Source organism: Centropristis striata, chromosome 14, assembly GCF_030273125.1.
Source record: "Centropristis striata isolate RG_2023a ecotype Rhode Island chromosome 14, C.striata_1.0, whole genome shotgun sequence".
NCBI classification, from domain to species: domain Eukaryota; kingdom Metazoa; phylum Chordata; class Actinopteri; order Perciformes; family Serranidae; genus Centropristis; species Centropristis striata.
In genome coordinates, this window is record NC_081530.1 from 25197184 (window position 1) to 25223749 (window position 26566).

Sequence of the window (26566 nt, forward strand, 5' to 3'; positions counted from 1 at the left end):
ATCAACAAAGTCTTATATGTTTTAATGCGATTTTATATGGAGATTTTATTTGTTTTTTGTATATTTTTTTTGCTTAATAAAGGCAGGATTTGTATTGCAGATGAATAACATGATTACAGCCTTCACACAGTACCTTCACTGGCAGTAAAACACTGAAGCAGCACTGTCTATTTAACCAAATCTCATTTTGAATTTTCGAAATCTCTCCCTCGCACACACAAGCTGCACGTCAACTTTTCGAGGCACCTCTCATTCTGTTGTTTCAGCACAAGTTTACAAATCGGCCACTCGCATGTTCACGCACAGGACGCGCCTTCCCCTGTGTATGTGCGGAAGACAGAGAGGCGTTGAAATGAAAGCCATCCCAGTGAACAATTAGAGCAGCAGATTGACAGGTGGGCTCTGACTGTCAGGGTGACGCTTGTGGAGGGGTGGAGTAAAGGAGAGGCCGGAAAGGCAGCTGGATGTGTCTGTCTATCAGTGGGAGCTGTCTGAACGCACCGCGCATCACCAATGTGCGCACATTTCACTGCGGAGAATATCCGGGGGACGCTCGTTGCGCTCTTTTAGAATAAATAATAACAAATAAAACAACAACAATAAGGCACAGTCTGCGGCTCAGGGGGCGGGCCTGCTCGTTTATGTTTTGTGATGACTTTCTGAGAATTTCGTCAAGTGTCCATGTTGACAATCGGACGGACAGCATATCTGTGAGTATTTCATTATCCAGGGGGTGTTTTCAGGGAGCCGGGGTGTGAGCTGACTGCTGCGGGCTTTCTCCGCACACACACACTTGACTGATTGACACACACCCAGCCTGGCTAACGTGTCACTCTTTCCTCTCTTTTTCTTTTCCTGATTTCCTCCCAAAAAGACAGTAGCTGAGGTTGGAGACCGGAGCTGGCACGGGCGGACGGAAGGAGCGGAAGCGCAGCTTGGACTCGTCTCCACCGCCGAGTGAGTTAAAAACGCAAGAAGAAGAGCTCCGTTTTCTTCACTTTTGCTGTGAATGAAGGTATGAACTAGTCCGCTTAGGGGTGTAAACCTCTTTTGATGGAATCGCGGTGAGGAGCTCCGGCAGCTGTCCGTATACCCCTCCGCTCGATAGACTGAGATCCGCACGGAGATTTCCGCCAGTTTTTCACCGACCCAGCCTGCGATGAGTTTCTGTGATCGGCAGAAGTTAACGGACGAGCCCCGGTTAACTCTTAACGATTTGTAATCTTCATTTTCTCCCCGGACATACCGATTATAAAATGATGAGTCGAGATTAAACCACTCGCTTGCATCGATAAAAGAGACTTTCTTCACCCAGCGAGGGATCTACACTTTCATTCTAACATCCCGCTGAAGAACTGAGGAAACGCTGCTGGCTTTGCTTTCCTCCTTTGGTTTCCTCTCCAGCCTGTCCGCTATTTTGATCTCTGCATGAAAAGTCAAGCGGAAAGTCTTGCAGCAGCATGCCGAGGAGAAAGCAGCAAGCACCGCGGCGGTCAGCAGGTAAGCCCCGGCTCTTCAAACAAACACCCCCTCATCAGAAACACGCGCACTTTATTCACGATAAACAGCCAGTAAGCAGACAAGTTTACACAGCAGAGTACAGGCCAAGTGCAGGGCACAATACACCTCTTATACACAGTCTAGTCAGTATGTGCTTTTTAAAGCAAAATGTCAGCATGCATAGTTTCCCCAGCAGCTCAGCAGCCCATAATAAGTTTATTTCTACTAATCTAATGCGTGTTTGACTGGCAACAGTATTGTTTCATTTACGCAGCCATGTCTCGATGCCAACTCTGCCTCTTGAGAAATGAATGCTGCACTTCAGTTTCAACGCTTTAAAGCTGATCCTCCACTTGGTTGCCAGCATCCAAGTTCTCCAAACAAAGCTCATCTTATCTCATTTTTACAGGCTAACGTGTTTGATGTGTTGGTGCCAGTAAAAAAAAACAAAAAGAAAGCAAGCAAAAAAAGAGAGAGAAAGAAAAGTGGCGTATTTTCAGCTTGTGTTCCGCTCTGGGATTGCCATCCTTGATTTGATGCTTGATTGATCGCCTGTCATGCGACTGCCTTTGATCTATTCATTCCTGATAAACATCAGTAAATCATTCACCATAGAGACACGCATGCGCCCAGGCAGCTGGACTCCCTCAAAGGATAACTTTTTGCCCCCGCCGAGGAGCAAAGAAAAGACAAATTGAAAGAAAAGTTCTCAAGCGGGATAAATACTTTGCGATTAACACCCAAGGGGGAGGGAACAAGGGAGGAGGGGTGCTGGGGCGTAGCGAGATCACAGAAGCATCCCCTACAGAAATAGCCCCAAAACACTGCAGGGTGAAGTGGGGAGGTTACCTCTAATGGTCACTTCAAGCTCTTGACCTGACCTCTGTGCTCATCTCTTAGAAACAGGAAGTGTGTGTCATAAATGTGATAAAGTATGTAAAATCACAAATTTACGTAATACAAAACAAGAAATGTAGATTAAAGTATATAGGTGTGTCTCAGATGAAAACGTGTTTTATAATCAGCACATAAAATGTAAAAAGTTACAAATCACTTTTCATATGCCTTTTTTCCCATTTGTGGAAAGTAACTAAGTACATTTACTCAAATACTGTCCTTAAGTATAATTTTGATATGCTTGTATTTCCATTTATTTATTCTTCTATTACACTAGATTACAAAAGGAAATATTGTGCTTTTTACTCCACTACATTTATTTGACATTTATAGCTGCTGGTCACTTTTTTCATTTTTATAAAACATAGGATATAGTGATATGATATTATGCCATTGTGTGCTACTAATCTACCCAGAAATAGACACAAATTGAAAATCAGCTCCATGTTGATGTACCCCAGTAGTAAAATGTTCTTATTGATATATATAAATAATAAAAAACAGATAATATAACACTTAGCCATTTAGCACTATGTCCCCTTTTAGTTTTTTTTGCTGTTAATACTTGTGTACTTTTACTGAAGTAAAGTATTTTTAGCCTCTGGTGTTCTCTTTGCTTAAGTAAAGCATCTGAATACATCTTTCACAAGATTTTTCAGAGAAAGGAGCTCAGCAAAAGTAAATAATTACACATTTTCAGAGAAATGTCCATTTCAGCTTCCACTCCTTGCCTCCTGACTGTCATGCCTACATGTTGCTGTTAAGTTGACCAGACACGAACTGTTCTGAAAGAGAATCGCATGTTTGCCTGAATCCATTTGATGTCCCTGGGCGATGTGTGTGATTGACATGCATTTTCAAATGACGGGGGAAAGAGGAGCCTTTGAAGTTGGTGCAGTAATGACCAAAGCCGAATAAAACAGCTGTAGAATGTTAAGCAGGCGGTGGAAATGTGAGGTTAAGCAGACTTAATCAAGGTTGTGACAGAAAGACTTTGAACTCGGTGGGGCTGTAATTTCTAATTGACGCCAGGCTTTAGTGATGGATAGAGAGAAATGTGTTTGAAGAACAAGCCTGAAAGTGAATAGTGTCAGTTTATAAGCTACCTCTGCCACAAACAGTGGTGAAATACCCAAAAGAGAGCATACAAAAAAGACAGTGTTTCCTGTTTTCCAGCCTCTTTCTGGTCACTCAGCCGAGCTCTGAAGTGGCCCCATTCCGGCTGAGCTTTTGAATATTGATTTAATTGTCTGTTTTTGTGACAGACACATACATCACAGTCAGTAATGGTCAATCCTAACTTGGCAGGCTTTGTCTCTATGTTATTTCCAGTACGTGACATATGTTCAATCCAAAAACTTTAACACCTCTGCTGAAGTGTGACTGCTTCCTCCGTGAAATGGTGTACACACCTTTAAACACATGCTATTTTTACAATGCATTACCAGATATTTCCACAACCTGGATTTGTCACTTTGGTGTTGCACTAAAACAAAATGTTGCATACGCTCCTCAGAGAGAGAGCGAGAGAGAGAGAGAGAGAGAGAGATTTGAATGGCTCTTTGTATGCCATTTCAAATGGGCTCTGTTTCATCAGTCACAGTGATGATTTTAGACCCTGTAATGGCGCTGTACCCTATCTAGTTTATGACCAGTGACAATACATCAGTGTTCTTTCATTTGGAACCGCATTACTGCATCTGTTAGTTTTGGCAGTTGAGTTCAGTGCAGTGCAATTTGAGCAGCAGAGACTTTTGCTGCAGTCATTTGTCGTCATTTTCATTTTTTTTCTTGTCTCCTCTCACTGAAGTGCAGTTGTGTTGTGAGGTATTTCTCTGAGGACCTCAAGGCAAAACAATGCAGCAAAATCAAGTAATTATGGTGAGAATTAAAATGTAGTGTGAGGTGAAAAAAGCATTATTGTGACTGCAACTACGAGCAAGTTCTGTTTATCTCTTTCTGTTATGAATTCTATGTGTTGAACATACCAGGTCAAGGCAACAATAACAGAATGTAAAGCTAATGTTATTGTGCCTGTATTGCCTTTGTGTACATTCAGAATTGGCGCTGAAACGATTAGTCGATCGAGAGAATTAATCAGTAACCATTTTGACAATCAATTAATCATATTTTTATTATTTATTTTGCAAAAGAAAGCCAAATATTCTCACATTCTACCTCTTAGATGTGAGGATATGCTGCTTTTATCTGTTTAATATCATCACAAAATGAATATATATATTTTTTTTACCACTGATCGGACAAACACACAATTTAAAGACGTTGCCTTGGGATGTGGGGCCAGTATTGTTTTAATATTTTTAGATATTTTAAAGGCTAATCGATAAAAAAAGAGAAAAACAATCGTAACTGCAGTAATCAGTTCCTAGTTTTATCGCTGTTTAAAGAAAACTGCACTATATCGGATTGTTTGCATATGACAACATACCTGTCATATTACATCTAGATAATAGATAACAAGTAATTCATTTAGTTTGTATTATAAATAAGATATACAAAGAAGCCATAATTCTGTATTTGCCTTGATACTAAGGTCACAGTTTTGATTGCTGTCTGGAAATTAATGGTATTGCTGCACGTCTACTCTCGCTTTTAGTTTACCAGCCACAATATCTTAAATCAAACACTGTCACTCTAAGTAATGAATCTGTCAACTAATCATTCAACACGTCAGTGTGATTACAGTGCAACACTGAGTTGAATTTATTCCACAGGAGTTAAAAAGGTCTACCTGCAAAAAAAATATATAATTTTTATTACCTGTTCTGCACAACATTTATGGTGTGTTTCAGTACATATTATATCATGCTATTTAGTTTGCCAGAAAATGTAGATTTAGTAGGTCCTAAATCATAGTATGTCAAATGCAATACCAGGATGTCCTACAGCATCCGGTCACATTTTGCAGTTTGCAAGCCAGCATTTTTTTTCTTTCAATATTCTGACCCACAATTTTCTATGCAAAAGGGTCAAAGTTCAATGCACAACATTATGACAAAGTGGTATGTGCCAATTGTACGCATACTACATGCAACATTACATACTTTGTAAGGGCAGCTGCAGCATGCACTAAATGTAAAAAGAAAAATAGTGCAATTTGGAACGCAGCATGAGTGTACTGAGACACAGGAAGAGGCGGGACAAACTGTGGGTGACCAATCCACAGTGGGATGGAGCAGGATACAGGTCTATAAGTGCAGAGGATAGATGTCTTTATACTTGCTGTTCTTGGGTTGAATTAGGCAGGGATTCTGAAATCCACTCAGCCTCCTTTCAGTCTTAGATGTTTAAGTTTAGAAATATTTGATCCTGTGCTGGATCTGTATCTCCACTGACAGCAGAGAGAGCAGCTTCCACACTGACAGAATTAGTACAGGTCATGAAGGGAGAGAAAATGACATGCTGTGATACCGTCAAACATGACCATGTGGAAATGTGCTCCTCCATAGCTGAAGAGCGTAATTAGTTTGCCTTTGTCTCCTCTTGATAGAAATGTTCGGCAACTGGCCGGGTTCTGCCATTTACACAATGATACCGCTAATTAAAAAGTTTAGCACTCTAAACATAAATCAGCCATTCAGGTTACAGTCAGACTGTGGATGCTGTTAATTTCTTTAATATGTATGATTCACTGTCTCCAATAAACTGACTTCAGTGCTACATTTTAATGATCTGTCTGTATAGCTTAGCTCAGCATGTGTTTAATTAAAGCGCTCTGCAACATTTGTCCAGATTGAAGCCACAATGAGGTACACACTGAACAGGACGCACAGACAGTGCCTTGCCTTGTGAGCTTCTCCAGCGGCTGCCTAAACAGATCCCCCCCTTTTTACTGCCACTATCACTACCTCAATGCAAAAGGAGTCTCTTAATTATGACTTGTGGGTGGGGGAGAAGTTGAGCTTCCCTTCTTCCCCGACGGCATCGTTAGCCGTGGTCCCTAATTATCCAGGTAGCTGACGGATCAGTGACAAGGCCCCAACGATTAATGCTTACAAATTCAGCAAGGTGTCAAGTCTGCAAGCTGCCTTGATATAATCAACTCGGTGTTAGCCACTTCTCATACACATACCCCCAGTTGTTCCAGTGTACGCTCAACAGCAGAGCAGTGTGACGTGACAAATTTGTGACTTGTGAAGCCAACGCCGTGCTGGACACAAGCACCCCTGTAACAAGGTTATGATTGGTTGTAGTGTGTGATTAGTACATGAACTATCACCGTAGATAGGCGTACAGTATGTGCAGTGCGTTGTTTTTATTAGCAGTTAAAGAATAGCTGAATATATGTGGCTTCCATTGAATGTGAAAGATTTTCTTAATGCTTTGCCTTTCCCTCTGATCTTTCTGGTAACCGCTTTTTGGTTTGTTTGACAGAACAGGAACAAAGTTCTAAGCCGAGCAGCATTAATACATTTTGTTGTTGTTGTTACTTTGCATTGTATTTCCTCTGCAGAAATTTAGCTCACGGCACCTGTCAACTAAGAAGTCATCGCCTTGGAACCTTGTGTTGGTTTTATCGGGATGTTTCTGATAAAGTATTTAATGACATTTGTCAGGAGTTGAAGCTGCGCTGTGAGGAAAAAAAATTATGTTATTTGAAGTGAAAAGTCTGTAGATGAGAGCGGAGCATGTCGGTGTGTATGTGTGTGTGTGTGTGTGTGCGTGTGTGTGTGTGTACGAGCCGCTGAGCCAGACGAGGAGTTTGTGCAACCCTGTGTATGTGTGTGTATGGATGTGAAACATTCTGATCCTGTGATAAGGCAGTGTATGTAAAGTGTCATTAACAGGTGACATTGACTGAAGGAGTCAGTGGATATATTTGCTATCCCACACTCCGCTACACCCGCAGTTTCATTTGCATGTGGTGTCAGAGCCAGTAGGCCTTCAGGAAATCAAAGACACACACTAATACGCACACTCACACAACTACACTCTCTGTCCTCATCTTCGTGGAGGTTAAGTGACAAATGAAGATCGATGACTGCTCTTATGGAAAAGAGACGGTCGGATTGAAAATATGTGGGAATTAGGCTCGCCAGCGGGGTGACGATGTAAAGGCATTCCGTGCTGCAGCCGCGAGGTAAAACTATCCCAGAGCTTAATGAGGTTCAGAGGAAGCAGGAAAACCTGGATTTTCACTCAAGCGCGACAACAGGAGTCTTGACGAAGAAGTAAAGAAAACAAGGTCATTTTAACAGGAATTAAACTCACAAGCATCGTCACCCTCAAACACATCCTGCATGTATTTGTTGTCTCTAATTTCAGTGTCTGTTTTCCATTCGCAAAGACATGTTGGCTCTGACTCAGAACAGCTGCACAACAAAAGCCACAATGTACAATGGGGATGTAAAATAATAACAGGAATAATAACAATTAATCCACATGACTTGTTCTTGAAGGGTTTAGGGCACTGGTTGCCAATTATTATGAAGCATAAACACAAGTTTTGCTGCTGATTAAGTAAAATAGTCAGTTGGGTGAAAGGAGAAGAGGGTGAAATCAAGCCAGGGTTATAAATTAAAATTCACTGATTACTTTATATGTTTACACTAGCTGGAAACTTGTTCACTCTTATGAATCTTATGAATAGCACTCTTCTCAGTACTACTTAAGCCCAACCCTCTGCACAATGTTAATCTAACATTAATCAACACAGATATGAAAATCATAAATAAAATATTTAAAATTTGAATAAGATCTTTTTGTCTGACATTTTTACATTTTTTTAAATATACACTGAATTCTGAATTTTATGCATTATTTTTTATTGAAAAGTTTTTACATAGCATCCCAACTTCTTTGGAGTCGGGGATGTATCACAAAGAAAGGAATCAAATCCTCACATTTGAGATGGTAAACACAAAAAACATTCGCATTTTTTTCCCTCGCATTTTTTTCCCCCCTGAGCTAAAAGATGATTATTTGATGATCACAATAGTTGCCGAATAATTTTCAAATGATTGACTAATCATTGCTTTTCTATTTAGGGATGAATTTATGTTAAGAAAGTGAGAGTTCCAGTTATTAGATTCAGCTTGAGGCAAGTTGAAGCTGCACACTTTGTATTATTTTCACTGTAAGCTTTAGCAAAGCAGCAAAGGATTGTGGGCAATCAAACACCCAAATTGGGCCAACTGTTTTGGCTTCCTCACACAAACATTTATCTGACAGTTTCACTGATAATTCAAACTGTTAAAAAATCAGAAAAAAGGAAAGACGAAGGGAAGTAGGCGAAAAAAGAAAGATGTGGAGAAGACAGAGAAAAATGGAAAGTGATGATTTAAGACAGGGAGACGGGAGGTCCAGGGTACACTCAGAGGTCAGTGAGCACTCAGGGGAGCCTCCAGTGTGAGTGTGTTTTCTGTGTGTTTTGTTGTTTGGCCATATTGTGTTCCTTAGGAATACAGCAGTCTTGTGTGTCTGTCATCTAAGTACTTTAGTCTAAAAGCACTTTATGTTTTTAGTTATCAATCCAGTGTAATGTTACACCAGTGTATCCGTATGTGTTGTGTGTGTCCTTGTGTGATTGATGCTCTGCAGGCCAGACAGACGCCGCTATTGCTGCTGCTGTGATTTAATTTGTCCAAAGCCAAAAAGACTCTGATTCGGATATTTGTTTCTGCATTTTGCCCGGGTGATCTCAGAAATTACTCTGCATCCTTTTTTTCTTCCCTCCCTTTGGTGCTACACTTGATGTATTAGAAATTGCCACTGAGGCGCCGCCTGTTGCAGTAATCATGGTGATCATGCTCAAGATAAGGGTGGAGATACATGGCCACCATAGCAGCCACAGTGAAGTTTAAATTACTCTCAGTACTGCTTTTTATTGAATCTCTTGCTCCCTCATATTGCTGATACTTGAGTCAAGAGCTCAGTCAGTTAAGCCCAGACTGGAAAACTGCCTTTGATCCACAAAGTAAACATTAAAAACCAGTGTTGAGGTGAGCGAGCTGCCACTGGAGGCCCCTGTATGGCCGAGCCCTGAAGTTGTACTGCTTCTGTTAACCAGCCTTGAACATCTGGGCTGAGGCACGGTGTTGTAGGGGAGGCTGTGGGTGAGGAGAAGAAGACAACAGAGGGAGAGAAAGAAGGGCTGTGAAAGAAAAGGTATTAAAAGTGACAGATGAACAGGACTTGGGTAGACGTTCTCCTGCAGCAGCTGTGACTGCTGCCATTGCTCTGACAGGTGTCAATTAAGAATTACTGCCGAGGCCCTGTAGTCATTTTTTTCCTGCCCAGCTGTCTGTCTGTGCGCCTTTTTGAGAAATAACACTTTACCCTTGTCACTGCTTTAGCGCTTAGCCGCGGTCGCCCCAGAAAATGAGAGCATGGCGGGCACGCTAATCGATAACCAGTGTATTAGCAATTATTTTGCCCATTGATTTACGGTGGGGCAGTGACTCCCACCGTGTTATTAGCCGCTGATTATATGCGCCTGTGCTATACTGCAGACATGTATGCCAACACATACACGGGCTTTGCCGCTTCCAGGTAGATATATTTTATCCTAAGAGCGAAGTATGCATGCAGGGACATAAAGAAACACATATTTCCTCCCTGACTGTCCAAGTTTAGTCCTTGAACTTGTCTCCTGATAATGAAGAAACAGTTTAATATAGCCATAATTTAATTGTCTTTGTAGGACAATTAAATTACGTGTTTTAAATTTTGCCAGGTCTGGTTATAGAAACCACTTTCACTGCTAAATTGTAATGTGACTGCTACAATAATAGACAATTTAGCTCCCAGTCGCATCACTAAATGAAACAATCACTCCGGTGTAGCTTTCCGCCTGACAATATGTGTAATCCATGGTTTCTAGTATGATGATTTAAAGCACCTTGTATCTGTACGCGCCCTGTTTGCTTCCTATAATTCGAACAAAAGTAGCCTGCTAAAATTTTTAGAAACCATCAACTCACTTTGTGAATTAAATAAAACTTCAAAATTAATGATTTTTTTCATTATCGATTCATCTGCAAATTTTTTTTCTCAAGGAGTCAGTAAATCGTTTGTTCTGTCAATTGTCAGAAAATTGTGAGAAAGTCCAAGGTGATATCTTTAAATGTTTTGTTCGGTCAGTCCAAATCCCAAAGATATTCAGTTTGATATAATATTAAAAAAGGAGAAAAGCAGGAAATCTCCTTAATTGAGAGTCTGAAAACTGAATTTTCTGACATTTTAGCATGAAAAACTCCATTATCCAAATAGTTAGCGAATATACTTCTTCGGTTGAATTATCGATTCATGGACTTATTGTTGCAGCTCTACTTTAAAGTCCCTTACATAAATGGACACAATGTTTTGGATGTGGATATTGTGGCCTATAGTGAACTAAATTAGCAGATCAGCAAGATGTAAAAAAAAATCCACATTTAATACTATATCCTCCTGAAAACTCTTCTCCTTGCATTAAGAGAGAAAATGGTGGGTCAGTGTATCCGTAGTTATAGCAAAGCCAACTTTCCATTTACTTTTCAATTATTTAACTTTCTGTTGCTGTTTAGTTCTTGCCGATTTCAGAAGTGAATGCTAACATGCTAACAATATCTACTGGCTAAAAAGAAAACAAGTCATTTCAAGGCACTTACAACTGCAGTACTTTTTGGCTGAATGTTGTATCTCAGCAGAAATTCCATTAAAGTTCAGAACAGGAATGTGAAAACTTTGTAATGGAAAGTTGCATCAATTCTTCACGCTTAACTATAAAGCAACCCTGAAAAGGCTGCAGGCTCACAAATAGAATTAGTGTATTTTGTTTATGTTGGGTTTTTTCAAGGCAAAGGCTTGATATGGGCTCGAATATGCATGAACATGATATCCATACACTGTTGTTTTGAATAAAATCCCCCTTGTAAACATCAGGAGAACATTAACATTAATCAAACATATGCAAACTAAGCAGCAGCTAGTGGTAGAGTTTCTTTTTCTCTCCATAGCTCTTTAGAGAGCCTTGGTTGTACTGCATTTAGAGCTTGATCAGAAAAACCCAGTACTGTATATTATGAGAAGAAAGGTACTTGTTTTTATTACAAGGATAAAAGCTGGCCTCAGCACATCCAAACAGCAGTCGGTGCAAGTGGACGAAAGTCAGTGGGGTGGAAATTTTTATCCCCAAAGGAGTGTTTGTTTAACTGATAAGGTGGGCTGAGAAGCAATGAATATCATTTTTTTGGACACTAGTTCACAGCAGATAAGCCATCTGGGAATGGATACAGTTAACAGATGACACTTTGTCCTTGAGAGCGGACGCTGGGGAAGGTCATGCAGCAGCCTGGTGTAGTGCCACTGCCATCCTCCCCTCACCTCTTCATCTTTATCTCAGCCTACTCTTTCTCCCTCCTCGTTTTTTTGGGATTACTGCCCTTACCCCCCTCCTCCCCCCTCTCTCGCCCTGTAAGCCTTTTCTCATCTTCCTATCTGTCATCAATCTCTATCTTACTGACTCAATTCTCCTCTACCCTGCTCATATTTTCTTTCATCTTCCTCCCTGTCTCTCGCCCTCATCTATCGCTCTCTCTCTCACCGGATGCTCAAGAGTCAGTGAACTGGTTACAAGAACATGAACTCGACATCTGAAAAGGAGAGCGTAATATATACCCTTTCAGGCCCACTGGCCTTGTTCTCATATTTCAAGAACCTTCTTTTTTTTCTATAGTCTGATTTCAGCGACATCCTGCAGTCACACTTGTAAACTTCCGAAAGGTCACAGGGCAGTTAAGTCTTGTATCATCTTCTTTGAAGTCTAAACACATGACTGTCACATATTTTCAGAGAGATATTTTCATTCCCATAAACCCTGTTGCGCAGGAAAAAGAATCAAAGCCTATTTTGTTGGTGTGATGCTATTAAGTTTTGTTTGAGTCTTCAAAAGAACCCCATTGACCGCAATTTGCTCGAGGTTACCCAGAGTAATCACTTAACAGTCAGCGGCTTGATGGGCAGTTGAACGGGGATATAATGTCTCTGGATCCCCGTAGATTCAACAACACCACATGCTACGCACAAAAAATTCCTCCCAAATCTTCCCTGAGCCGCCGTGTTGTCTGAGACGGTGACAGTCACAGGGGGGGTATAAGCCCAGCTCCGTCCCTCTAAGTCGTCTGTCTCAGAGAGAACAGCAGGAGGCCTCTTGTACACCCAAACGTCTCCTCTGTCAGTGTCTCTCCTCACTCAGTCCCTCACACAGCGAACCAACTGTCTAACTCAATGTCCACCTGAGCATCTGCTTCTGATCACCTGTCTGTTGACCCAACTGTTGTCCTGTTTACTTGTCTATCTCTGGTCCATCTGCCTCTCTGTTGGTACATGATGACAGCACTGCCACAGCATCAAACTAACCACCCTGAAAACATTTTGACATTGAATAATGTTTGTATGATGGTCTGCCTCTACATCGAACTTTGACGTAAAAACAAAAACAAGTTATGTCTGGTGTAGCCAGTAAAGGAATATAAATCACTAACTACACTTTGAACAGAGCCATTTCCAGATTTTATGCTAAGCTACGCTAATCAGCTGCTGGCTGAAGCTCCACCATGCACACATGAGAGTGGGATCAATATTGTCTTACTCTCAACAAGAAATGAATCAGTGCGTTTCCGCAAAAAGGTCAAACTATTCCTTTTAAGATTTCCGTATAAAATATTATTAGCTAATAAAATATGATACATTGTTATAGACGGAACAAATCAACAGTTTATTGAGTAAGTAGTAAGAGTGCCACCTCATTCAGCTACACTATTAAAATGATGCTTACACTTCAGTTATAGTATACATAAAAATTCAGTATCATACATTCGTAATATACCACTGACAGCGGCCATTGTGCCAAGCTTAATTAGTACTTTTATTTTTGATACATTAGTACATTTAGCATTTTTTGTACTTTGCTGGAGTTATTTTTTTAATGTAAGTCAAGAATTGAAATAGTGAAGGATACCTCTTCTACCAATGGTTGTAGCTAAGACTACTAGTTACATTTTTCTGGACAATGAATATGTCTATCCATTCAATATCATGAACATTTTGTGCTTGTTGTGTTTGCTCCCCCCCTGCTAAACATCGCCCATGAGAGGCTTCTGGATTGTGTCTAACTGGTCCATTTATGTCCATTTAGTAGTATTTGCTTCTACCTTCTACCTTACCTTCCACATTGGGTACCGCTTCATGCTTGACCTTTGTGCAGGTCTGTGTAATACATCTGTCATCTTGCTGAATACTTACAGTATATTTGGAATTTGTCTGGCCTTACATGAAAAGTCCAAGAATGGACACATTCCCAGTATGTATGAGTCATTTCTAGGTGTGAGTGTGTCAGACTTTTTTTTTTTTCATTAACTAATCTGTTTTTCCTCTCCATCTTCTCAGTTTGTCACTTCATTCTTTTCCTGCCTTGCCTCATCATTTGGAGCCTCTCACTAAAACTTCTCTGGTTTACCAATAACTCTCGTCAGATTTTCGGAAACAGAAAATGAGCCAAGAGAAAGTTACACCATACCCATTAAACAGGAAATCCGAGATCAGAAACAATATTTAGATTGAACTGGACAGCACACCAGATGAAAATTTATTTTGATTGTGATTCATTGTGTTACAATTGGACTGCTATTTGAGTTTTTCTTTTTTCTTAGTTAATACGCCAATTATTTTGTTAATATTAAATTAATTGTTTAGTTTATACAATTCTGGAAAATAGATAAAGAAATGTGTGCAGCTTTGTAACCTCACCCTCACCAGGACTCAGAGGAGCATTTCAGGGCGGGAGAGGTTGGAAGGTTTAACTGACTGTAAAATGACAACAACATTATTAACAATCACGTAACTCATCTGGTTACTTTATTTCACAACAAGAGCCACACAAAATCCAGAAAGTTAAGTTCCTTTTTTGAGCACAGGGTGTGAAGTTTAGTGAATGGGGAGACTGTGCATGTGAGGATTGGTAAATTAAACGTGGTCAAACTAAACAAGATCAAGGAGAAGCAGTGACCTGCACAGATTAACCGCAAGTTTATCAAGTTTAATCAATTATCTCATTAGTGTCCTCCGATAACTTTACCAGTAGGTGAGAGGCGAACAAACCCTGATTTAAGTTTCCAAAAGGACTTTTATGCATCAATTGTTTAAAATCAAATCAACATTTTTCCAAGAATTGCTACATTTCCTCACCCTTCATTTATAACAACTTGCATTAAATACAAAGAGGACGTGTTCAATGCATTTTTTGCAAGTGACAATATTGCAAGGTGGCATTATTGTCAATCCAGGATATCTAAAGTATTTTTTTCCAATAGGTTTTTGATTAGACGTGGAGATTTTCACGTTCTGTTCCAAGACATAAATAATACCCCACTCGTGACAAGTGGCTAAATGAGACATAAAACATCATTGAAGTCATGCAACAAGGGTGTAGTTTTTATAGCCAAATGTAAGCCTTTTCCACTTTTGTCAATTGCACCTTTGCTTAAAAAATCTAAAAGTGGTGTTCATTTGTGAATATTATCTTGCTGAACAAAGCTTGTAATTATTGTAAACTTTGTTCATCACAGGGTTTTTGTATGTAATAATCCAAAATCCAGTAGAAAAATCCCATCAGCTTTGTCAAGTGAAAAAAGGTGACGCTAATTTCCAGGTTTGCCTTGAAAAATCCCTGCAGCACTTTATTATGGAAAGATGTCTACTGTTGGAGCTTCCCTGGCTGTTGGAAGCAACTTAAATCCTAAATATATTATTCTATTTAAAAAAAAACATGATATGAAATGGTGCTTTGAGGTTCAATTATAAAAGTCCAGAACCCCGAAGAGCTTTAAAACTGGTGCTAAGCTGTTAAAAATGCTCTCCTTGGGACAGGAAATTAACACACACCACTGGACAGGCCTGTCTGAATAGAAGCTGACTAAAAAAGATGTTTTCACATATTCATAAAAAGCCCTAAAACTGTTTTAAAACTACTGTTGGACGTTTTTAGCCCCGCAGTACCAGACAGTGGAACTACTGTGGAAGCAAGGCTGATGGCACAATCCTGAGCGGGTGAACATATGCACCCCTCCTCTTGATATTTGGGATCTATTATGTATGGAGGAGCTGAGTGTCTACATGACCGGGGCCAGAGAGCTAGATAGGACTGAGTGAGGCACTATTGTGTGTATGGGTGAGGAGGGGCATAGAGGAGTGAAAAAAAAAGAGGAGAAAAAGAGAGTGACAGCAGACAAAAAAGAACCAGGGAGGAAAAGGGGGGGCGAGGGAGGGAGGGATGAGGGAGTGGAAAAAGAGGAGGCAAAGCAACAGAGGAGTGAAAGAGAAATGACTTGAGGGGTTGAGGGATGGAGAGAGAGGTGAATAAAGCGAGAGAGAAAAGTATCAAGGCAATGGAGAAGAAAAAAAGAGAGAGAGACAGTGAAAGCAGTTGGATAGTGGAGAAGAGAGAGGGGAGGATGTCACCCATGGCTGCCACTCATCACTCACAGCTTAATGACGCTGTTTTTTTCCCCTTCTCCCGCTTCTTTTCCGTGGGAGAGGAGGGGGGAGGGAGTTTGGCCCAATCAAACAGGGTCATACAGAGTTCACAACCTCCAGGTGGGACTGTCCTCCACCAGGGAAATGTAATGTTTGCGCATGTGTGTGGGGTGTAAGGACCGTCTGGACCTGGAGATAGTTAGTGGGGAGGATGTTTTGAGAAATTCTTCCCAACAAATCTGGCGATGTTTGGTAATATGATGAGAGTTAGTTTGAGGATTATCGAGTTGTGGCGGAGGTTAAAACAAGCATTCTCACATGCAGAAAGCAGACTGTAAACATGATTATGGTTTTGTTTTGCCTGCCTGTCAGCCTTTTTTAAGTTAAGGTGCAAATGCCTCGTCTAAAGTTTATGTTCATGTGTTTACATTTGTGTATTTAGGAAGCATGTGTATTTACGTGTGTGTACGCGCATGTTTGTTTTCAAGAAATCCACTCCGACTGTCTGTTGCTTTCTTCTGGGATTGGCTTGATTCCTACTGGAGTTTTGATTCAGCTTGTGTTTGTGTGCACGTGTTATGTTAGTGTGTGTGTGTGTGTGTGTGCTTAGCTCCACTTGTCCTCTCACTCAGTCCCGTTTCTGGGAAGCATCAGCCGTTTAAAACTCAAACGGCAGGATTTTATCCCTCGCTCTCCTCCTCGCACCAAATTTGGGGAACAGCTGGGGCGGGCATGACGATGATTTGTCTCCCTCTGCCCGTCCGCCTGACAGGTTGAGAGCATGCACACACACACACACACACACACACGTACACACACATGCATGCACATGTACACAGACACTCACTAATAGGCACATACACACACAATTAAACATACACTCAGTATCACAGACAGACAGGCACAAACACACAGACACATACCCCTTATAAGAGGCCATGTTCTCAGGGCGCTGCCAAAACACTCTGATTTCCTTTAGCCTGGGCGGCCATACATCAGCTCGGGGCCTCCCAGCCCGGATGGCAGGGGCTGACAGAATGACATGTGTCATTTATCAAACGAGGGGCGCCAGGCCTCAGGAAAAGAACAGACCGCCGCGTGACAAAGCCCCCCGAGAGCTCTCCTCCACTCGCAGCGAGGGGAGTGTGTCATGGGATAGACACTGACAAATCTGCGGAGATAGAACACACATGGATACACGCTGACACCAACACACAAGCAGAGGAAACACACACTGAGAGGCACTTCCAGCACAGATACAAACCCAGTGATCACACATTATATCCAAGCTAGGCTTTAAAAGCATTTTTTGCTTGTGTTTAAAAGAAAGAAAAGTCTTGTAAAATGCTCAACTAAAGCAAAAAAAATAAAAAATTCTGGATTTTAACGTGCTGGCACTGGACCTACAAACACACATACCCACACATACACCCACATATATGTTTCCCTTGCAGGCAGAGAATCCGCATGCCAAAGCTTCTCCTGCTGCCAGCAGCAGGCCTGTCTGTGTGCCCGTCCTTCTTAATGAACGGTCACTGGCTGCCGAAAGGAACTCTCTTAGTTGGCAACGCCGCTCCATCTCCTTCCTTTCATATCCATGCCACCACATACTCACAATATCCCTCTTTTCTCCTTCATTATGTCTCCCTCCTCTTCATTCCTTCCCTTCCCTCTACCCTCCCTCTCTGCCGTGATCCCCCTCCACCCCCGTTTACTCTTTCCATAGCCTGTTCATTTGTCTTCATAAGCCTAATTTATTTTCTCTGCCAGATGCAAGCTGACAGCCATCAGTCTCTCTCCCACACACACTCACGCACACACACCTGACCCCCATGACATGCAGACAAATACACTACGGTATGCACAAATGCACATAGCTCTTTTCTCACTTTTTATTCATTTACACTGTCTCTATTACACACACACAACCAGTATTACCTCACACTGCTCTGAGGTCAGCTCTGCAGTCGCATACCCTCTGTTTTACCCCTGTCCCCCACCCCCTCCAACCCCCAAAACCCTCCCATTAACATTACTGAAGATGGATGTGTCTTCATAGCCGAGATTGATTGCGGATATAGAGTTATGGTGCCATTTATGTGTGTGTGCGAGTGTGTGCGTGTAAGTGTTAGATGGAGGGCACTTTGGGAGGCGGCGTTTGGAGCTGAAATGTGAGGGAGGCAGGCTTTTCTCTCGTTTCCAGAACCTTCCAGCCGTTCGTTGTCTGTCCGCAGTCTGATATTGTGCTCTGTTGAAGGATTGCTTCCTCTCTTCCTGCCTCTCTCTCTGACTGTGAAGCTGTTCATAGCTATTGTGCACTCACACACACACACACACACAGGCATGCATAGTCGCACACAGACGCAATCAGGCTGAGATGGCTACTGATACTAGTCCACTTTGAGAGCCCAGTACATAATTTACTGACTTTCTCCAGGGACCTTTTTTCAGCCCCTAATCCCTCCTCCCTCCTATCATTTCTTCTTTTGTCACTTTATTGCCATGGTCATCAGGAAAGGGAGAAAAAAAGCCCCACACAAGCACACACACACACACTCCAAACTGCTGTGTGGTTCAGCGTATGCTTTTGTTATATTTTTTTGTTACGCCCCTATGCTATTCATCACGCTTTAAATTCTAAACTAGTGTTGAAATGAAACAGTAGAACTTTGTTTAATGGAGCGCCAGACTTCAGCTCTAAGTCGTCACTTGAGCGGGCAGAATGAAAAAGAAAATGTGGCGATGCATAAAGGATAACGGTTTTGATGGTGCACAATTGCTGGAATTTCCCTGGTGACACATGCAGTTAAAAGCACTAAAATGTTTGGGGACGTTTGGTTGTCCTGAGCAGCCTGCTGCCCTGAGGGTTTGTGCTTCTAATTAATTTCCCTGAAGTGACTTTATGCTTTTTAAAGTTATGATTTCTTTGTCTGTCTCTGAGGTCATGTTCTCACAAAGTCCCCTGCATTCTTGTGCTCAGCCTGTGCTATGTATCTGGTGTTTAGTTTGTTTTGAAGGTCTTACTGAGAAGTAGAAAACAGTGGAAAGGAGCTGATGAAATGTTTTGATCCAGAATCACAAATTGACTAGGGCTGCACAGATCTGACTTTTGTCCTACACTGTAACTTATACCTGGGCTTTGAGTATCGGCAGATACCTAGTAGGCCTACTAATCGGTGCATCCCAAAGAATGAATCAGTAGATTAGTTTTCTCAGTTGACGGACAGCAAGCTTTTGAGAAAGTCCAAAATGGAGAAAACATATTTACCTTATAATGTTGCACCATTCACTTATAATTGTCTTCCTCTTTCTTGTTTGAATAAACTGCAGTGACTTTTTGTCCCGTCACCACGGCTCGACTAATGATTATGTTTGTTATCTGTTAATCTGCTCATTATATTCTCGATTAATCACTTAACGTTTTTGCCGATAACATGTTTGAAAATAATGAAATATTCCCTGTGTAATTTACCAAAATCCATTTGTAAATTATATGTTTTATCTGACCAATAGTCAAAAATACAAATCTATTTCGTTTATTATCTATAACAAAGACCAGCATCAAATTGTCACAATTAATAGGCATAAAACAGGCAAATGTCTGACTTTTTTTGCTTAAAAAATTACTAAAACGATTATTGGAATATCTAAATAGTTACTTATTAATTTTCTAGCAATCGAGTAATCGGAGAAGCTAATCGTCTACCCATTGGTGACTGAGCTAACATGCTTGCTAACTGATAATTAGCGACCAAGCTGCCTTTTATTTAATTAAATGATGTAAAATCTTGAAATCGAAATTCTAGGGGGGCTAAACGTCCAAACAAAACGTGTAGTAAGAACCCTGAAGAGCTATTGTGACTGATTTGTGCTAGCTTGTGAGCAATTAGCTCACCAGCTACAGTCACAAACTAGCCCTGCAAATGTGGTCACCAGCTTTTAGAGTCATATATTTTCTGGTGTGAGTGGGGGAAAGTGAGAGGAAAGAACAAGATTCATGTGTTTGCAGACATGTATGTATTTTTTCCTCTCCCTCTGTCTGTTTTCCTTCTCTATGTTTTGTTCCTCAGCAGTGTACAAAGTGGATGGCCTCTGTGAATTGAGGGGAGGTCTGACAGCGTGGAGAAGGTTGATTGATGGCTTATTGTGCAACCGGACTCGGCTAGACCGAACTGGTTAGGTTGTGACCCTGTTTTGGCCCCGTGCCCTCTCATTTTCTCCTCTTTTTATTCTCTCCTTTTCCCTGCATCACCACCACCACTATCTCTGTCAGTCTCGGCACCCTCACTCAGACACACACAGTGCATAAATATACACGTATGTTCAGACTCTAAACACACTTCCTCTTTGTGCTTCTTCTCCTCCAGCCCCCCCTCTCGTCTTCTTTGCTGCACTAAACTCATCATTGTTGCCATCATTCATTCTTCGCTGTTTCCTTTCTTCCTTCCTCTGCCCACTTTGTTTTCTTTGTCCCGGCTCCTTCAGGACAGGTTTTGTCTCATGAGTCATTTCATCAGGTCTCATTTTACAGCCACTATTCATACTGAAACCCTGGCCACTCTCAAGAAGTGTTAAAAATGACCCACATAGATAAATCCAGTCCCACTTTTGATTTTACTGAATCTAATGTTCATGAACAAGTTCTTACCAGCAGGAGAATCTACAGACGACAACAATTCAACAGATTCACGAGAGGCGAAGTTAGCCTAAACACCAGACACTCTAGTTTAAAATGTGGTTGAGCCTGTTTTTTCCTACAATGATTTTCTGCTTCTATTCTCCACACAACCATAGTGATTTATGGTAATTATCCATCTTTGGGGTCATCCATCAACTGGTTGTTGCTAGGCGATGGGAGCAGCTGTTGTTTAGTCGGGGGAAGCTCCACTGTCAGGGGCAATGCAGGTGAATTCAAAAGACGGCATCTATGAAGAGAGGATGAAACCGTGTTATTTTGTTAGCTTGTTAGTTTTGTGATTCATTCTCTTCCGATTTGAACAGAACACCTTTCTGTCATGTAGTGGCCACCCTCGATTGAACCAAAATAGAACAACTTATGTAACTTAAATAATTAAAGCTGCCTGCAATAGCCCAGAGTGTAAAGCTGTAACAGAAGATCACAACATTACAGATCTTTACATCTAAATTTTGATAAAGCAATCTTCTTAAGGATGGTTAGGGAAGTGACAATATTTTCTCTAGAAGAATCTGTTTAACAAATGACATCTGTGTGATGCAGCCTATATTGAATCAGCGCTTGGCATTGCTTGTGTAAATCTTACTCACATCATCTTTAATTAGCATTAGTAATGCTTTATCTGTACTTTGCCTGAAAACAAACCAGATGGTTTGAAATGTGTGTGCGGCACCACAGCAATGTTCGATTGTTGGGCGTGGGGGGTTTTGGCTGAAAAGCAGAGCAGAAAGGGCTGGAATCTGCCTTGCCGATGATCTAATGGCTGTTGTTTCATCTCAGAGCGAGCAGGCACTGACAGTTCAGGGAAAAGGTGATTTATAGACCACAGTCACTGTCATGGCGTGTCGAAACTGGCTCACAGGAGATCTGAACAAACAGGGGCAAAAAGAAAGAAAGAGAGAAGAAAAAGAAGACGAGGAGAAACTTGCAAAGCAATTCAAGAAAGAACTGAAAATCCTTTTCTTTAAAAGAAAAATGGCTGCAGTTCTCCAGTTTTGTTGCTTTCTTTCATCGCCGATCTGTTCCGGCAGCAGCTATCATTTGGTCTTTCTCAGTCACACATATTGTACTCATAGTGGCCTAATGAAGCTGAGCCAGAGGTAAAATGCACTGTCTACGTGACCCATTTAAAAAGGCTATTAGCATAATATGAGTTCAAGCTATTGCAAATTACTTGGAAACATATGTGAAAGCCCTCAAGACAGTCACAAGTTAGGGAAAAGGTAATTTATCTTAATTTATCTTTTTATAAAGAATCCATAGCAGTGATACAAACTGTACAGTGAAAGAGAGAGAAAAAAAGTCTGATTTTAAAAGTTGTCTGCTCATGTACTGTAGCTAAGAGCATGAAGAGCAGACTGTGCTGCCTGTGTTGTTTTCCCCAACCGGAAGAGTCATGGAAGCTGAGAAGGTGGATTTGTACAACACACGAGCTATTCGAAGCCCCGGAGCTATTGTGCCATATGGTGGACTATTCCATGTGGGTAAGGGGAGGACGGGGCTGCAGGAGGCGGGCTGTTAGGTAGACTTTTAGTCAGGTCAAGCAAGCTGCAGGTTAAATTATGGCTAATACATTGAATCAATGTCTATCTAAGCAACTCTGTACATCGGCTGGACCTGAATATTTGCCCATGGATATTTGTTTGTCGGGTAGATGTTAGTTTTTTTAATTTTGGGATTTGGAGAGGGTTTTTTTGTTTGTCTGTAGGCTAGCAGGACCTTTAAACATTACTTTCAACTTGAGTGAAATTGAAAGACACATGTTGCAGTGCAGTGTCCATTTCAGCTCAGTGAGAGTCTTTACTGTGCTTTGCTTTACGAGACTTTCCTCTTCTTTAATTTGTGTTTCACCGAGTGCGGGGCTTTGCACGCACACACACCAAACAGATAATGCAGCACAGAAAGACAGGTGTGGTAATGACTCATCTGTTGGCTTACTAGCACTACCAATATTAGCTGCTCTGTTTTAAAAATGTGAAAAGGAGCAGAGGAATAAGCCGCTAGCTGCTAGGCTAATTTACAGTGAATTTACAGTGTATACAGTGTCATAGGCTTAAGCTACCTGCAGTGCTACACCTACTCGGTTCGTGGGCGGTGGCGATATAAGAATTTAACCCTGCATTTGAGTTTGTAATATTAGTTACTTTCCAGTTATTTGGATGACCATGTAGAACTCAAATAATTTCTCTGATGGCAACTATGTATGCACAGTTGTATCAGAAGCTCTATCAGTTTGGTACTTGTCTTGAGGCTGAGAGGAGACTGTTGGTCTGTACCAGTTTGCCTCAGTCCGTGTCGTTCACAGACTAGTCCAAAGAGAGTGTCAGGTCCTATGAAACCACAGCCGCGACTATCCCAGAGAGAGAAAAAAGAGCAAGAATGAAGAAGACGGGAGAGAGCAGAGAGAGACAGAGATTGCCTGACATACTAAGCATTACCATAATTGGCTTTTCTACATGATAGGACAGAGGAAATAATAATGTCATTTTATTTACAGCCTTCTCTCTGCTGAAACACACACACACTCATGCACGCGGTACAGGTCAATGACACACACTGATCAGGCCTGTCCAAAGCCATCAGAGGTGAGTGGCAGGGAATGGAGGGGCCGGTGACAAAGCGAAACGGGAGAGAGAAATAAGACTGCCACGCCAGAGCTCCCATTTTGAAGGGCCACTAAACGGTGTGTGGGAGCCTCGGCGGTCGCCCCGCTCCGAATGCAGCGCTCGGCCACGCAGGGTAAATCAGCAGGGTGAAAGCTAGCGGAATTGGACATTAGCACTGCAAATGAGAGCCAGGATTGCCCTCTTCTCCAAGACAACATGAATAAATGAAGAAGGTTTAGAGGGGAAAGTGTGTGTGTGTGTGTGTGTGTGTGTGTGTGTGTGTGTGTGTGTGTGTGTGTGTGTGTGTGTGTGTGTGTGTGTGAAATTGAGAGGGTAAAAAGAAAAAAAGAGTTATGATGATTGTGCCAGTGCCATGTCATACTCAGGTTATCTCACCTGTCTCATGTTGAACTGGTCAGGCCTTCTGACACCCACTAAGTGTTGTTAGATTCAATCTGTATAATAAAAGCATATTCTGATATTTTGTGCCATCAGACAGTCAAAGTCATACTCAATGTAACATTAAATTAATACTTAATAGGCCTGCAACTAATGATTATTTTCATTATCAATAACTTGGCCGGTCATTTTTTCTTGATGAATTAATTCATTGTTTGGTCTATGAAATGTCCACCCCAGTTTCTCTGAGTCCAAGATGATGTTGTTAAATGGCTTTGTTTTGTCAGTCCAAAACCCAAAGTTATTCAGTTAAATGTGATATAAACCAGTGAAAGTAAAATATATATATATTTTGCAGTGGCTGAAAACAGTGTTGTTTGATATTTAATGACTAATAATTTATCAAAATAGCTGGAGATTATTACTAATCGTTGCAGCTCTAATTCAGACTTCTTCATTTTAATCTTTTTTACTCGTTTGACACAGTTGCAATCATTTTGTGCGTCCAGGCTACATTAGAATTACATTGAGTGTTGTTGAAATTTTAGATAATAGTGGTGATTTGACTCAAGTGTTACATATCTAAACAAAAGCAGCCATTCACAAACTGAACTTTATTGAAAACTTTGCTGATATTCAACCTGCTTTCTGTCAATGCATCGGGATCTGTATCTGGCAAACTGTTGCTGGCAAATAAGCTGCAAGCTCTGGGCGCTACATGAAGGAAAGCCAATAATGCTTCATCTGCATATATTACCCACACTACGATGACACAAGGCCAGTTGAAAATCTGTAATTTCCCTTTAAATAAGGTTTAATTTCAGAGGTAACATAAGGATTTAACTCTAAAGAACTTAAAGAACACAAGATTATAAATACGATCATACATTAAGTGCCAACTTTTGGTCCTCATTGCTTTGGATACATTTCAATCGGTAGCAATGAGTATTGAGGTTCAATATCAAGGCCCAGTCCAGGCATGTGTACATGTTTACATGATCAATGCTACGTGTGTTTTGGTAGCAAGGAAATCAATTTTAAGTGTTTTCTCAGCTCAGCCGCATTTGTTCTTTCAAATGTGTATAAAAAGCAACGTGTTGTGTGTGTGGACCTCACACAGCTTCCTGCCTTGGGAGAGGGATGTAGTTTGAGAGAGAGTTGTGTGTCTGTGTGTGTGTGTGTGTGTGTGTGTGTGTGTGTGTTTGACTGGGGGGATGTCCTACTGTGGTGTCACCTGTCTACAGCAGGAAATCCTGGACTCTGGGCACAACAATAGTGACAGGCTCCTCTCCAGACGCAGATGGCTTCGCTTTCCCCCCGCCAGCCACATTGCATCCCTGCATGCACCTGACACACCGTGACACTTGACACACACAAGCACACACACAAATGATCAGCCACACCTATCTTACACATACCTCGTGCACACGGCCGAAATCTCACTACTTTCTTTCTCGTGATATCTCGTAGCTAGTTTGTTGGATGCTGTTAACTTGTTTCCCTGTCATGTTTTTCTCTGTGAGACACACACACTCACATGCATACACACACACACCTCTTGTTCGCTGGCCTAAACACATCTTTTCTCCTCTCTTTTCAAAACTTCCCCTCTTTTCCCTATCCTCCCTGACAGCACAAAGTGGGCTTACGTTTTTGACTGACAACCACAACAGACACCTTCCCCCACTCCTCCCCTCCACCCCCGTTTTAATCCCCTCCCTATCCCTCTCTCCCTCCCTCTCCTCTTCCTCTTTTGTTCTGAGTGACGCTCGAAAGCCGCCGTGTCAGCATCTTTTCCATCTCTGATTGCCTTATTAGCCGGCGGTGGCACCCGCAGCTTTTCTGACACAGATGGTGAAGGAGGAGGCTCGAGCAGGGGGGTGAAAAAAAATGGCTGACTTGTGTTTGTTGTTGTTACTTTCCCCTCCCACCTCTTCTCTGGCTTGTTTGCGTGGACACTGACACCTCGGGCTGACACTGACACACTCCCGACACTGATGCCTGTCAAGGCAACATACGGAGGATGGCAGGGGAAGACTAGAATTTTGTGTCGGTGTGCTTTCGGTGTGTGAATGTGTGTGTGTTTGTACTGCTGTCAGGTTTCTCTCACTTTGTCAGCTAAGCTGCTTTGTCTTTAACTACTCTCACCACATTGACTTTGAATAGGTTCAGTTTTGCATTTATTTCAATACAGTGGGCTGCATCTTGATAAGGAGGACGAGACAGGTTGAAAGAAAGCTGTGCAGCTGCATTGGCACAAGGTTAAAATCTTCTAATTTAGTGGCTGACTCAAGTGAATGGTTTCAGTGTATAATTACAAGCTTACAGTTAAGATCAAAACTAGCACAGGAATAGTTTAATTAAGAAGAGGAAAGCTGTACGTTTGAGCATGTACGTTCTCTTTCACACACACACACACACAGGCACACACACACACACACACACACATACAAGGCTGAGAGTTGCAGCTGTTGGACCTCCAGCTTTTCCCAGGCAGCAGTAACTGGCACCTCACAAACATCAGGTATTATGTCCATTCCGATTATGGGATAGAGAGCTACATGCTGTTTGAAGCTGACAGCACATCTGCCTCCTCACTGGAGACTGATTCTGGCACCTCAGACAAGCATCTTACGAGCAATGGATTGGGGGAGCTGCCTTAGCATATTTAACCCTGTATTTTTCTCTCTCCCTGCCTCTCTGCAACATTTCTCTCTTAATCTGGTTCCAGAATCATATGAACCTTTTCATCTTTCTACTATTGTAGAGAATTATTCCTTCTTTATTTCTTGGTCATCTAGAGTTTAAAAGGAATTATAATGCAGATTTAATAATTTTCTAAACAAATTATGAAAATAAACGACAGTTATCAGAGAGCGGGCAGCCATTTTCCATTGATACTATAAATCTCCCTGTCTTCTTTTAAAATGGCACACTTGGAGCTGTGAGTACTCTGGGAGCACAAGCAGTAACAACACGGCTTGTCATGTCC

General features: G+C 41.5%; 1 protein-coding gene across 1 annotated transcript in view; it reads left to right on the forward strand.

Moving 5' to 3' along the window:
* The first annotated feature begins 556 nt into the window (after positions 1-556).
* The window catches only part of tshz1 (teashirt zinc finger homeobox 1), a 31450-nt gene continuing 5440 nt past the window's right edge, over positions 557-26566 (forward strand). The window contains exons 1-2 of the mRNA XM_059350054.1: positions 557-710; positions 875-1500. Coding sequence (XP_059206037.1) covers positions 1461-1500 — 40 coding nt within the window. The 5' untranslated portion in view covers positions 557-710; positions 875-1460. The remainder of the gene's footprint in view (positions 711-874; positions 1501-26566) is intronic.